The sequence below is a fragment of the Gymnoscopelus microlampas genome, assembly GCF_963454915.1.
Source record: "Gymnoscopelus microlampas genome assembly, chromosome: 21".
In the NCBI taxonomy this organism is placed as follows: domain Eukaryota; kingdom Metazoa; phylum Chordata; class Actinopteri; order Myctophiformes; family Myctophidae; genus Gymnoscopelus; species Gymnoscopelus microlampas.
In genome coordinates, this window is record NC_139958.1 from 21,602,072 (window position 1) to 21,617,662 (window position 15,591).

At 42.3% G+C, this 15,591-nt stretch overlaps 1 protein-coding gene across 1 annotated transcript in view; it reads left to right on the plus strand.

The window, feature by feature from the left end:
* The window catches only part of ermp1 (endoplasmic reticulum metallopeptidase 1), a 48,001-nt gene that overhangs the window by 9,916 nt on the left and 22,494 nt on the right, over window positions 1–15,591 (plus strand). The window contains exons 3-8 of the mRNA XM_084045989.1: window positions 2,100–2,227; window positions 2,407–2,512; window positions 2,792–2,938; window positions 4,610–4,702; window positions 8,363–8,575; window positions 8,888–9,108. Of these exons, the coding sequence (XP_083902115.1) occupies window positions 2,100–2,227; window positions 2,407–2,512; window positions 2,792–2,938; window positions 4,610–4,702; window positions 8,363–8,575; window positions 8,888–9,108 (908 nt within the window). The remainder of the gene's footprint in view (window positions 1–2,099; window positions 2,228–2,406; window positions 2,513–2,791; window positions 2,939–4,609; window positions 4,703–8,362; window positions 8,576–8,887; window positions 9,109–15,591) is intronic.

Here is a 15,591-nt window from a genome sequence, read left to right on the forward strand (position 1 = left end):
TATTCTACTGGCGCGATATTAAGACCACATCCGTGGTTTTTGGAACAGCTCTCCTGCTGTGTGTGTCCCTGACGGCATACAGCATTATCAGCGTTTGCGCCTACTTAGGCCTGGCCCTCTTGAATGTCACCATCTCCTTCAGAATATACAAGGGTGCTCTGCAGGCTATCCACAGGTCCAATGAGGGTAACCCCTTTGAGCAGTACCTGGATATGGACACGTATCTCTCATATGACCTGGCTCATAAGTACGGTGATGCTTTCCTGGAGAAAGTCAACAAGGTGATAGTTGAGCTGAGACATCTCTTCCTGGTAGAAGACCTGGTGGACTCCATTAAGTTTGCTGTGCTACTTTGGCTTCTTACTTACATTGGTGCCTTGTTCAATGGACTCACCCTTGTGATTCTCGTTCTGGTTGGAGCATTCAGCCTTCCAATTGTCTATGAAAAACACCAGTTGAAAATCCACCACTACCTCGGTCTGGTCAATAATCTTAAAGGGTTTGCCAAGGTACATGCACTCAAACTCAAACGTGCATTATAAAAAATGAAAAAAAACAAAAAAAAAACAAGGCTTTACAAGGGGTGCCCATACCCAATGGGTTCTGGCCCCCAGCCCCGGTCTATGCAAGTGTGACTAAGCAAGACACTTATCTGCTCCCGTGGTGCTGTAATAATGGCTTCCACTAATCCTAATAGTTAGGAAGCGTAAATCCGACAAATTCCACATGTGCAAATGTACTGTGACAATATACCCCAAAGGAGTGGGGGACCATATCATTATTATTATTATTATATTGTTGTATTTATGTTAAATGATAACTAACTGAAACTGTGTTGCATGTTTACAAAGCTAACTAGAGGAAACTATTTGTCAATTTATTTGATTTTGGGTGAATATGAGAGCTATTATCTAGCTGTGCCAGTTTTAACTGTAAATGAATAAAAATAGTGGTGTCATTTCTTTTTACGATACTTTTTCTAACGTTTTTGAATATCGCCCGTGACAAATACCATGTTACTATGAAAACAATTACTAAACTAGCAAACCTGCTTTTAAAACTGAAATCCAAAACAAAATGTCAAAACAATAACAAATAAAAAAAACTATAAAAATCTAACAAATGAAAAATACTAATCTTAACTATAATAACCTTGGTAAATTTCTGGACGTCCTGGGAAGAACATGAATGAACAGAGGTACGGGAGCAGTGAAGATAATGTTGCAACGGCAATTTTTGATGGAAGGAGAAGCATTTCTTCAATAAAAACACTTTTCCAGTTCAGAATTCCTGATTGTGTCCTTTGGAAAAACATCCCCCGGGCTTTGAGTTTCTAGTCCTTTTTCCTGAGCTTGGATTTCAGGGTATTGCCCCCAAGAAACACTTAACCAATTTTTTCCCCTTTGTTGTCTCCAGGGTGGGAGCATGGGCATGGGCCATACCTGCTTTAGCTAAGCTAAAGTGTTATCTTTAGCTTTTTATAACATATAACTTATACGTTTGAAATAATTGAAATGAAGAATGGTTTACAATAAATCCAGCTGGACGACTTCCAGAAGATTGGGGGGGCACCCAAGGGGTCGGCCTACATGAGGCTTTGTCCCTCTTTCGTCCATACATGGGCATAATTGTTCGTCCCTCTTTCGTCCATACATGGGCATAAAAGACACAGAATTTCGTCCCCCTTTCGTCCATACATGGGCATAAAAGGGACCTCGGTTATTCTGGGAGGGTCTGGCAGAACCAGGTCTCCTGGTCTTGTTTTTATACAAACAACCACACTGAACACAACACACAAACAAAAAAAAGTATTAAATTAAAAGTAAATACAAATCCTATATTAAATGTGGCTAATGGGCCAACACCATAACTAATATGGGCGGTGGGACGTAGGTGTTAAGGCCACAGAACCTATAGTAAAGTACAATGCACTTGCTGTGCACAGCAACAGAAAAGTGTTACTGTTGTCACAAATGTAAAACTTTCAATACATATTGATTGTGAATATTTGAAACGGTTTGAAACAGTGCCCCATCTATCCTTTTTATCCCACAGTGCTAAGCTTGACACCCGTACTACTGTATATGTTGTTCTACTAGGTGCCAGTGATGATGCGGTGAGCTGTGCAGTGATGCTGGAAGTTCTACATTCTCTAGCTAACCTGTCCACTCCCCTCCGTCATGGAGTTGTCTTTCTCTTCAATGGGGCAGAGGAAAATGTATTGCAGGTAACATTTGAGAAAGACCATCCCATATGGGGCTAACAAATCATTGTGAGCCCCTTCAAATACCACTCCTCTCTTCACCCCTCCAAATAATTCCAATCCATTTTTATCTTCTAACTTACTTTCTCATAGCGCGCTCTTTTTTATCTTTCTGTCTCCTCCCTCTCTTAACCCCCCTTTAGGCCAGTCATGGATTCATTACTCAACATCACTGGGCCAAACAGATCCGGGCCTTCATCAACCTGGAAGCTGCTGGAGTTGGGGGCAAAGAGGTTGTCTTTCAGACAGGTACTACGCTGTGTGTGCACGTGCTGGGTAGCATTTTTGTTGGCCTTTCTCTGTAAGCCAGTCTCGTGCATGTGTCTGTGTGTCCCATGTTTTTCTATAGAATGTGTAATCCTGTATGTTTTCGTGTGGCTGGCCCATACCATTTGTGGGCCATTTTGTTAACAACATGATTCATGATCCATTGAAGTTCCCATTTTTCCTCACATATGATCTATAATGGATAAAAAATTAAAAAAATCAGTCATAGATCATATAACAGCTCCTCTGATCTTCTCCCAGGTCCAGAAAACCCATGGCTGGTCCAGGCATATGTCCAGGCAGCCAAACATCCCTTTGCCTCTGTAGTGGGCCAGGAGGTATTTCAGAGTGGCATCATTCCTTCTGACACTGACTTCCGTATCTACAGGGACTTTGGCAACATTCCAGGTACTGTTCCCAGTGGTGGAAAAAGTACTCGTATGTTTTACTTAAGTAAAAGTATCAATACTGCAATGTAGAAGTAAACATTTACATGGGTAAAAGAACAAAAGTATTGGTATCAAAATGCAGTACTAAATGTTTGAAAATAGCTGATCTACAAGCTCACAACGCGTCGCATCGCGACGCGTTGTGAGCTTGTAGATCGGCTATTTTCAAATAGCCTAGGTATAAAATAGGGCTGAAGTGGTTAATGTATGTTTTTTATAATGTAATAATATATATCTACAAAGTAACTAGTAACTAAAGTTTTCAAATAATTGTAGTGGAGTAAAAGTACAATATTTGCCTCTGAGATGCAGTGGAGTAAAAGTAAAAGTATAGACAATTGGAAATACTCAGTAAAGTAAAAGTACCTCAGAATTGTACTTAAGTACAGTACTTGTCTTGTACTCAGTTACTTTACACCACTGACTGTTCAAAATTGTCAATGGGACTGGGACATATATCAGCTTGCTGACAAATCAGCATGTTCAGGTTTCGGTACCCAGCATTGGCCGGGTTATTGCGTGGGTGAAATGTTCCTTTCCCTTTAGTTGTCGTGGGGGTATATGTCACTGTACATTTTCACATAATGCTCTCTCCCTCTCCCCTCCCCCTTTTACCTCCGCTTCTTCCTCCCCTCCCTCTGGGAGGGATGTCAGTCAGCTATGACGTCCGTACTTTGATGTCAGGCATGTCCATATTTAGGCATAATCCGGGATCACAGACAGACACGCATAACACAGACAACTGTCAGAATTATAGCAACCTCGGGCCTGGCTACATCAGAGAGCACTGATATACTGTAGTACGCCGGCCATAAGTTGTACAACCTTGGGCAAAGCTGAATGTTGGGAGATGATACATTAAAAAAAATAGATAAATAGGTTACTGTTTAACATTACTGTCCACCAGGAACATCGAATGACATGTAGCCGGGATTTGCGATGAGAACACAGCAGGTGCCGTTAGTCCTTGCCCTTGTTTTCAGCTCTGTGTTTATGTTCCTGTGCGCCCAGATCAACTCCATGAATTCTCCCTCACCATCCATAGCAACTGTTTGGTGTATCATTTTTGCCCATGTTTGACATAGTGAGTTCCTTTCACAGCAAGGTCACTCACAGTGACATTCAATCAGCACGCGGTGGCACCTCAGCTTGTGCTGATTGGTCAGCTACTGTCATATCAGATCCCACTGGGATTTCCTGATATTGCATGGAGGAAGTTGGCTCAAAAACACGGCAGGTGCTGCTGGTCCGCCGGCTGGTGATCTCACCATTACACAACCATTCTCTGAACCATCAAAGGTCACTCTTTTCCACTATTTGTTTTGGTTCGTTTGCGCCAATAACAATTCAGTGCACGGTGGCACTTTAGCTTATCTGCCCTTTATCACCCCATTACCCAGGGGAAATAAATAAAGGCTTGGTATGTGATAAAGTCCAGATTGGAAACATAGAACGTTTCTTTGTATAGCAGCCCTTAATCCTGTGAATATCAAATGAAGTCCCAATTTATCTGAAAAGGATGGACTCAAGGACATCAAATATAATCTCTCTCTCTCTCTCTCTCTCTCTCTCTCTCTCTCTCTCTCTCTCTCTCTCTCTCTCTCTCTCTCTCTCTCTCTCTCTCTCACAGGTATTGACTTAGCCTTCATTGAGAATGGGTATATCTACCACACGAAGTACGATACGGCTGACAGGATACTGACTGACTCCATACAGAGAGCTGGTACGCACACACACGCACAATCAACATTTTATGTGCACATGAAGCTTGACATTTTCACCATCATTGTTCTTCCCTTCAACCATGTTGTGTTGTTGCCAAGTGATGGCAGCAGTTGATCTGATTTGATTGCTAGAAACCATCACTCAGAACACTTGAGAGGTAAAAGACAATCGAGGATAAAAAAAACACAATAATGTCAGAGACTTATTTCCATTAGGATCCTCTCACATAAAACAGACAACATGATATGCACATTGTTTGATGGGTGTGTCTGCCTGTCAAGGTGATGATGATCCTTACAATGATAGGCTGCCATGACAACCTGCCAACAGTTCACAGGGAGGAGGAGGGATACATACTTGTGTCACACGCTTGCTGAAGCATCCTCTCTCCTTCCTCTTCCCCTCCATTTCAGATTGGTCAGCGCCACTGCTGATCTCATTATTCTCAGAACTAAGACACACACACACACACACGCACGCACACACTCACACACACACACACACACACACACACACACACACACACACACACACACACACACACACACACACACACACACAGTAAAGAGTTAGTGCGTTCCAGTGTTTTCACACTGAAAATAGCCGATCTACAAGCTCATGATGCATTGTGAGCTTGTAGATCTGCTCTTTTTCGGCAGGTGATGTGACACTAGTGGCGCAACTAAGTATAAAATAAATTGGCATAACTCTAAGGGCCCTATCTTGCACGCCGTCTTATCCCTTACGCCTAATCTTATTAGGCATTTTTTTGTGTATTGAAAAACATTTCAAATTAGTGAAAATAGCCTTTTTTTTAAAAATGCCTTTAAAAAAACACACACACACACACACACACACACACACACACACACACACACACACACACACACACACACACACACACACACACCACAGTGTCTTACCACTGCACTCATCCTCATTTTACCTCATGTGTTTGTGCTGCTGTTTGTTTGTTTTGCTTTTACTTAGCAGTCAGTCAGTCAGCACTTTATTACTGCGAGCAGTCTCCTCTCTCTCTATCCCCCCCCCCCCCCCCCCCCTCTCTCTCTCTCCCTCAGCAGCCGCCTCAGACCAGCACTCAGCAGACACTTTATGGATTGACCTGGACTCCCCTTCCCCCTCTTTGTTCTTTGGCTAACACTAAACCACCAAGAGTGTGCATGCATTATTACGAGACAGAGTAGAGGAGAGAGAGTGGGAGAGAGAGAGAGACTAATAGAGTGAGGAGGGAGAGAGTAGAGGTCAGAGAGAGAGAGAGGGGGAGGAAACCGATAATGTTATTTTTATTCTGTGTAGAGGGGGGACTGATCATCATGATAAGGTAGTTACAGGAAAGCGTATAGCAGGAGGTGTCTTGCTCTTTGCAGCGCTGGGTTTGCATGGTGATGAATGCTGCAGGCGTCGCCCAAAACAGCTACTTCACCCAAGTTCACCAAGTTCAGCTGATAAAATTACGTAACATTTTAGTATCGATTGAAATGATGACGATAACCTTATACATTTTGTTTTGCCATATGGACACAAATTTGAGAAACGGCAAAGTGGTGCCGGGTAGTGACACAGTAAGCATTCAATCTCAGATGAGGGGTGGATGTACTAGTACATGGGGTTATGTTTATGTTCTGGCCATATAGTGAGGCCAGCAGGCCACATAACAATGGATCTTTGTTTATCCTGTCCTGTGTGTGTGTGTGTGTGTGTGTGTGTGTGTGTGTGTGTGTGTGTGTGTGTGTGTGTGTGTGTGTGTGTGTGTGTGTGTGTGTGTGTGTGTGTGTGTGTGTGTGTGTGTGTGTGTGTGTGTGTGTGTGTGTGTGTGTGTGTGTGTGTGTGTGTGTGTGTGTGTGTTGCATACACAAGTGTATGCAAACAGTTGCATACAAGTGCTGGACAGAATAACATGTGAAAACAGAAAAGAAAATAGTCTAAAAACTGGACCATGCTTATTAGATAATTATTATTATTTCCCTGGGAGCATGATAATGTACTATGGACTCATATTTCTGCATGTTTGAAAGTGATAGTGAAAATGCTCAAATGTTCATATCGAAACCCTTAACTACACTAACCCTGGCGTCCATAGCCTACTGTATTTTGGGCATGTCAACATAGGTGACAACTTTAAGCTGAAGCTGTGTTGCCTACATCACAACTGTACAAGGTTTAGCCATGTTTTTACCCTTCTGTAATTTTTTACCTGTACAGGAAGGAAAACAAACTATACAATCAGTCTAGGGTTTCATGGAACTTTAACCTCCAAGCCTCCAAGATCTAGGGTTTCATGGAGCTTTAACCTCCAAGATCTACAAGCTCGTAGCTTGTATTTTTTGGGGTGTAAATCGTGAAAATGTGTGCAAATCTTTCAATGTATATGTGTTTTTGAAAGCAAACATTTTTAACTCAAATCTTCGCTTCTGGGGATTCTACAAATGTCTTCCAAATCCTAACAGTTTTAAAAAGAAATATATATTATAACGCTATAATATCAGTGGTTCTCAAATATTTTTCATGTCAAGGACCACCCAAAATGATATGTATTTGTCCGCGGACCCCCACATCTCAAAATATTTTGTTCCAGGGACCCCCAGAAGCAAAGAGTTGAGTTAAAAATGTATTTATATATATTCAAAGATTTGCACACATTTTCAAGATTTCTTTTTCAAAAATAGCAGATCTACAATCTCATAGCGCGGCACTCTGTGCTGCTATGAGCTTGTATATCTGCTATTTTTGAATAGCCAAAGAAATCTAAAATGACACAGATGCGTTCCCGGATTGAATGGGTTAATACACAAGTTGTCTTTGGGCCTGCCTTTTACCTACTGTTTAGTCTGTCAGTCACTTGTTTTGTCAACAGTGAATCACACAGTCACTCCCCTACAACATTACTCTGCATCAGCGATTCCCAGCCTGTGTACCATTGTCATGGTATTTTTTATTTAAAACCTTGGAAAAATGTGTTTTTATTGTGATACCGATAAATAGGAACTTAAAGTATACCATCTTAGTTCCATTGATCCAAGCCGGAACACAATCGATTGATTGGTCATTAAAATAAACATGCACACGGACCACCCTTCTGACCACTTATAACACGGCAGTTAGATGGGTGGAGCGCGAACACTTTCAAGATTTTCAAGTAGGCCCTGATTCAGAAAAGGTTGGGAACCACCACTCACATTTGACTTTGTTTTTTAGTTTCTTTCAATCAAATCAATCAACTCTGTCACAGCACAATTACAGGTAAAAGTGAGGTGAAACTCTTGTTTGACCCATTAAGACTGGGAACGCATCTGTGTCATCTTAGTCATTTCTTTGGCTATTCAAATAATAGCAGATATACAAGCTCATAGCGCGGTACCGAGTGCCGCACTATGAGCGTGTAGATCTGCTATTTTTTTTAAAGCGTGAAAATTTGTATCTTTGAATATATATATTTAAAGCGAACATTTGTAACTCAAATCTTTACTTCAGAATATTTTGAGATGTTTTAGTTTTTTATATATTTTGTTCTTATATTAAAAACAAAAAAACTGTTAAAAAAAACATTTTTAGAATTGGCCTCAGGTCTTAATGGGTTAAGCAGGCTTTCACGTTTGCAGTTACACCTCCACCTTCTTATTTCCCTTCCTGCTTCCAGGAGACAACATTCTGGCAGTGCTGAAGCATCTGGTGATGTCAGATAAGCTGGCGGATTCCTCGGAGTATCGTCATGGCAACATGGTCTTTTTTGACCTGTTGGGGGTGGTGGTGGTGGCATACCCGGCCCGTGTGGGGACCATCCTCAACTATATGGTGGCTGCAGCCACCTTTATCTACCTAGCCAAGAAGGCTTCATTGCCTGGCAATGGGGGTGAGTCACTTTTTAACATATTATTTAATTTTGTGTGTGTGTGTGTGTGTGTGTGTGTGTGTGTGTGTGTGTGAGTGGCAATAGCAAGTCGTAAATGTAAATGAAGGATATCCTAACCTGGATATAATTGCTGAAACCTTGTATCTCCATATTTCACTAAATAATTACTTCTGTCGATCCAATGGAACACAGGTCCTTTTTTCTATTTCTAGTTTTGGTCATGCAAGGTTTCCACTCGACAGTTATGACATGGTAATATAATGATAGGGCTTCAGCCAAATGTGTGTGTCTAACACTTGAACTCTGTCCCAGGTGGGCGCTATGTGCGGGAGTTAGCCTATGCCACAGGAGTAGCTGTGCTGAGCTGGTTTGTCACCTTGCTGACGGTGCTGATTGTGGCCCTGATGGTCACTCTGCTGGGACGCTCGATGTTCTGGTACAACCACTTCTATACCTCCATCTGCCTGTATGGGACTGCTGCCACCGGCAAGATGATCCTCATTCACACACTGGCAAAGAACCTGTACTATGGGGTGAGTGGTGGGCATTCAAATGAAATGATGCCTCTAAGATACATGCTGCAAAATAAATAGAGAGGAGAGTACCTGTCTTTTTGGAATAACACTGTAGAATAGTACCTAAGAAGTAGTCAAGCTAAAGCAGAGGTTTCGTCGAGAAATGTATTTACTAAAAATGATATTGCTGATGGGACAGCGTACTAAAATCTGGGTAGATTGTTTTTTTTTTATGCCTCCACCAAATGACAGCCATGGACGGAGGCATTATGTTTCTGGGTAGATAGATAGATAGAGGAACGCCTTGACGAAATGTAATCAAATTTGGAGTAAATGTTCACTTTCTCATTAACTCAAGAACGTAATTGTGTTCTTGTATATGGACCTTTATTCCATTATTGTATTATTTACCTTATTGTATTTAACCAGTTAGCCATATTTTATACTCACCAAAAATAGCCAATCTACAAGCTCACAACGTAACACAATGCAACGCTTTGTGAGCTTATGGATCTGATATTTTAGAAAATCTTTGACATTTTTGAAACATTTGGATGTTCATAGAAAGTTTTTGCCTACAATGTCCACATGCCCAAAATAGGGACGCCAACTGGAAAATGGCTAAATAATAGTTATTGGACTGGAGGAGGCTAGATGACTCTTGGAGTATAACATACCAGGAAGACTTAGGCTCCATTGTATCCATTTCAGCTCACATTTTAGAGACTTGAGTACGTAATCAATGAGTTCCTCTCACTCCATGGTGATAACTGAACAGCCATTGTTTGTTTGTGCATTTCATATGTGTGTGTGTGTGTGTGTGTGTGTGTGTGTGTGTGTGTGTGTGTGTGTGTGTGTGTGTGTGTGTGTGTGTGTGTGTGTGTGTGTGTGTGTGAGAGTGTGAGTGTGCGGTGTTATCAGTGATTTGGACTATGTGTGTGCTGTGTAGTGGATGCAGGACTGAGTTTGAACTCTTGTTCCATGTATTATTCAAATGTTCTGCCAGCTGGTACCAGGCTGTGTACTGCACATGTCCACTTGACATCATTCACCAATGCTAGGCTCAACAATCTACCTCAGAACACCGATAGGAGACTTAAGGGCTTTACATACCGGGGCCGTGACGAATAAACAATATGAACATCCCCAGTGAGATCGCATCAAAAGTATTCATATAGTTGACGCCTCATCCATACAGATTGATGCCTTTATTCGCAGTGAAAAGTCAACATAAACGACTGCTAAAGTGAAAGACACATCAGTTAGGAGAATCACGAACTATGTTGTTCTTACCTTTTATATGATATTACACTAGGACGAGTGGTACGGTAGAAAAACTTCTTAACTCCATCCCGAGTCCACCACAGCTAAAAACCTGAGCGGACGGTCCATGCCCTAGATCGCGTATTTTTATCGCGATTTATATATATATATATATTTTCATATCTGACTTTTTCCTAAAGACAGAAAACTGTCCACAGTGTTTTTGTCCCAAATGGGCCGCATAGTGTTTACATCAGTGATCACGGGCAAAATCTCGGCTTGAGAGACTTCCGGAGGGGCTCATCTCATCAATTCATAACTAACACCTGGGATTCGTACCCTGGTTTCCCACGTGGGAAACCAAACATCTACCGCTCATGCAAGATACGATATAACCTGGCCTGCTTGGCCACTTGATATGTTACGTTAGGCAACGTCGTTGCTGATTGGATGTTGTTCAAACGAATGACGAATCACAACGATCACACAGTTTTTTTTGTCCCGCCCCGCACCACAGACCAATCAGAAGCCACGGCACGATTCGAAACGTTTGTCATGTCCCGCCTCCTTTGGAGATAGGAGGCATTCCAGACTGAGAAGCGAAGAGAGAAAAAAAAGTCCGCCGAACGTAGCGAAGCAGGCTGGATACCAGGCTAGTCATCCCTATGTTATCCGGGTTCTATGTTCCCCCACTAAGGTTAGGGTTAGGGTTAGGTTTAGGTTAGGTCCTATGTTCCCCGCTCTCCCTAGGACAGCGGGGAACATACAGTAGGACCCGGGGAACATAGGACCCAGGGAACATAGGTACGGTCCCCTCTAGAGAGCTGGAGAGACACCTGTTACTGAACAAACACTCTATACTGTAGCAATGATTACTCTCAGAATAGAGTCCCAGGGTGGGGGGTAGTTGCCAGTGAGAACCAATCATAAAACAGGTTTATCAAGCTGTGGGCTAGCACACAGCAAGCACTTTGAGAATGCTTTGAAATGACTTGGATCAAACAAAAGAAAAGGGGGGTGAGGGGGGAATGACATTAACATTGAAGTCAATGAGACCACCTGGGTGCAATTCAAGTTTTAAAGTTGCTTGTCCCCAAAGAAGCATATTAGATTGTGACATTCAGTAGGTGGTTTGAAAACACCACTTTTGGTGTAACACCATACAATGGCCAGTCACAGCTTTTAGAGTTACATGGTAGAATAAACATGTTCTCTTTCTTTCTCCCATGGGGGCGAAGCCCCCCGCCCCCATCGCACATAGAGACGAGCCATCAGTCCCTGGCCCCTGGCCTGCAATTGTCGGGAGGGGTGAATCAGCCTTGATATTGCCCCAGTTATCCTGTAGTGTGAGATTGTGAGCCCAGCTTAAGTTTGTTTTTGCAGCACTGAGTTGTAGTTTCTGAGTGTGTAAATTCCAGTTTCTTAAGGCCAGGTTCCAAGCTGGACACATGCTAAACGTTATCCCAGACTAACGCTGAATTTACACTAGCAGCTGTATTCACTTCCACAGTCGGAGAAAGCAGATATGTTCCATGCATTGTCTCTGACCAGGAGCATCAGCACTAGGCGGAGCAAGGAAAAAGCACAAGTTCATAAAAGTTACACTTGTACTATGGGCAGCCAACCAGAAGTGCACTGTGGTCTGTAATAGACGTGGACTAGACGTACACACAAAGGTGACTTGGTGTGATGTACACACCCATTTAGTGAAATAATGCTTACAGGAAAATGTGTGAATTTGGCGTAAGTAACGATCTGTCTCCAGCGAAATAAAATACTGAAAGAATATACCTGTTGTCCCGAGCTTGAGGCAAGCGTAATATTATAGAGTAGGCAATGGTTGCTTTTATATCAAGGAATGATAAAGGAATACATTGTTTGTAAATGTTTCAGAATTGTCAAACTGCTTGTTTTGCAGCCATTTATAATTTGGCCTTCTGTTCTTGCCCTACAAGTGTCAGCAGCAGTCAGCTGAGACAGCTAATGCTAACGATGCTAATGCTGAGCCTCTTGGCCTACTTCTTTGGGGATAATTCAGCTTACACAGACGCTGCTCAAAATGTTTAAACAGTACTTTATTCAGACTGTTTCCCCATAGGACAATGAGAGAGGGAGGATACATGTCAAGTACAGTATAAGATGTCTCTCTAGTGGCTGAGGGAAGTGGCTCTTAGGGAGTGCCTTTCTATCTCTAAGGTAGACTTGGGTATCGTTCATTTTAATCAAGCTTTGCCCTTTGTACTTTTATCTCGCTTTGTAATGAAGTATTGTGACGACATGTATATTGTCTTTTGAACCACAAAATCATTAAGCCTCAATTAAAGATGGGTAAGCACCATCATTGTGCCCAAAGTCCTATGCATGCTTTAAAAAAATGCACGCTGTCCGTGGAGAGGTAAAATAAGAACTATGTGCAAAGGACATTTACTGTGTGCTGGCTGTTTTCTCAGTTTCATGCTTTAAAAAAATGCCAATGAACCTCATGTAGGCCACATTATAATTGTTTCATAATCAGTTTAACCACTTTAACCCGATATACATCGGCTATTTCAAAATAGACAGTGTACCGTATATAGGGTTAAAGGAGGCTATATAAATGAACAGTTGGTATTATATTTACTATGTAGGCCTAAACGTTTATTTTTCTAAGGAAAAGGTAGCCTTGCCTACCTTAATCAAAAGACAAGGAATACTTTCAATCAATCAACATTTTTACAATCATTTGTTAAATAAAACATGTCATCCATTGTCATGTTTATTGTGATGTCACATTTGATTGGCATCACCCAGCCTTATTCCTGAGGTTTAATTAATATGTAGCCGACGATGAAGGAATAAATTAGATTTTTTTTTATTGTTCTTACTTTTTTACTCTGAACCTGTTCCACGTACAGTAACACTGGTCTGGGAACGTGTCCTATTTCTGGTAAAAAAAAGAAAGAAAAAGGCCTGTAAAATAAGTGGTGGCCAGTGTAGACAGGTGGCAGTGAAATGGCCACTTTCAGTGAATTGTCCTCTAGAGATCAATTTGGTGGCACAGGTGTGTGTGTCAGGTGGCCAGTGGCTGGTCTTGACTTTGTGTCCAGTGACCTCCTAGAGATCTGGTTCTCAACGTAGGGTCCAGGGACCGCAAGGGGTCCTTGAGCGGGTTCCAGTGGTCCCCAGCAAAATAAGGAAGAATTTAAACACTTTAAGCACTATTTTATTTCTTGGCTATTTGAAAATAGTAGATCCATAAACCCTCAACGCGTCGTGATGCATGAGAGTCCCCTTTACACAAAGCAGGAGGAGCGAGATCCGATACCGACCTCGACGTTGCCATGCCATCGTCGAAACGCTACTGACGGCGTCGGTAACGTCGCGACGCAACCGACCGAACAACCGACGGTCAGTAGCGTCGCGACGCAACCGACCGAACAACCGACGGACCGACCGAACAACCGACGGACCGACCGAACAACCGACCGACCGACCGACCCGCGGAGTCCTTCACGCACCAGGCAACGTCAATTTCCATCCGATCCATCGACCTTATCTGCGCTCTTCTGGCGCAGCCCCCCCCCCCCCCCCCCCCCACCTGTCCCCCCCACCTGCGTGACCCCCCCCCCCCCCCCCGGGACCCCCCCCCGGGACGCCCCCCCCGCCCAAGGGGTGGATAGTAATAATTGTATATTTTGCGCATTTGATCCAGAGTAGTTGAGATTTGATTCGGCCATATCTTTCTGAATGTAACTTGTATTTTTATAATTGTATTTTTTATATGATCTGTAAAGTTTATATTTTCATTTGCTACCAGGCATGAATTCATTATAATTTATTATATATATTTTTCCTTATTTTCTTTCTTTATTTACACGTGCATAATAAACGAAGCATTTTGAGATTTCATCCGCCCAGATCTTTATGAATTTTACTTGAATTATTATAATTTTAATGTTTATATGATCCGTACATTTTATATTTTCATGTGGTATCAGGCATGAATTTATTTTATTATTTTATTTCATGTATTTACATGCGCGCAATTACACGCATCTAACTATTGGACTCAGCTCTGGGGACACGGTGCGGCTGCAGAGTTTACCTTGCAACATATATGATAGAGCAACTTAAGTGCCTGCAGAACTTAATAATATAAGCACACTTATTCTCCAGGCAGACAGACAGAAACAGTCTGTCTGTCTGTCTGTCTGTCTGTCTGTCTGTCTGTCTGTCTGTCTGTCTATTATGTTACGAGCGACCAGAGTCGCTGTCCTGGCGGAGACCGCGGAGTCCTTCATGCCACCAGGCAACGTCAATTTCCATCCGATCCATCGACCTTATCTGCGCTCTTCTGGCGCAGCCCCCCCCCCCCCCCCCCCCCACCTGTCCCCCCCACCTGCGTGACCCCCCCCCCCCCCGGGACCCCCCCCCGGGACGCCCCCCCCGCCCAAGGGGTGGATAGTAATAATTGTATATTTTGCGCATTTGATCCAGAGTAGTTGAGATTTGATTCGGCCATATCTTTCTGAATGTAACTTGTATTTTTATAATTGTATTTTTTATATGATCTGTAAAGTTTATATTTTCATTTGCTACCAGGCATGAATTCATTATAATTTATTATATATATTTTTCCTTATTTTCTTTCTTTATTTACACGTGCGTAATAAACGAAGCATTTTGAGATTGTATCCGCCCAGATCTTTATGAATTTTACTTGAATTATTATAATTTTATATTTTCATGTGGTATCAGGCATGAATTTATTTCATTATTTTATTTCATGTATTTACATGCGCGCAATTACACGCATCTAACTATTGGACTCAGCTCTGGGGACACGGTGCGGCTGCAGAGTTTACATTGCAACATATATGATAGAGCAACTTAAGTGCCTGCAGAACTTAATAATATAAGCACACTTATTCTCCAGGCAGACAGACAGAAACAGTCTGTCTGTCTGTCTGTCTGTCTGTCTGTCTGTCTGTCTGTCGGTATATTATGTTACGAGCGACCAGAGTCGCTGTCCTGGCGGAGACCGCGGAGTCCTTCATGCCACCAGGCAACGTCAATTTCCATCCGATCCATCGACCATATCTGCGCTCTTCTGGCGCATTAATTACCCCAACCAACATCAAAGTTACCGTGCATTATCATTAAATCAAATAAAAGTTAATTATTACATCTGTCTTGCCTGTATGTCCTTTCACGAAAGCAATTGGCACTACTTTATTTAGTGTCCAAGCATTTGGAGAG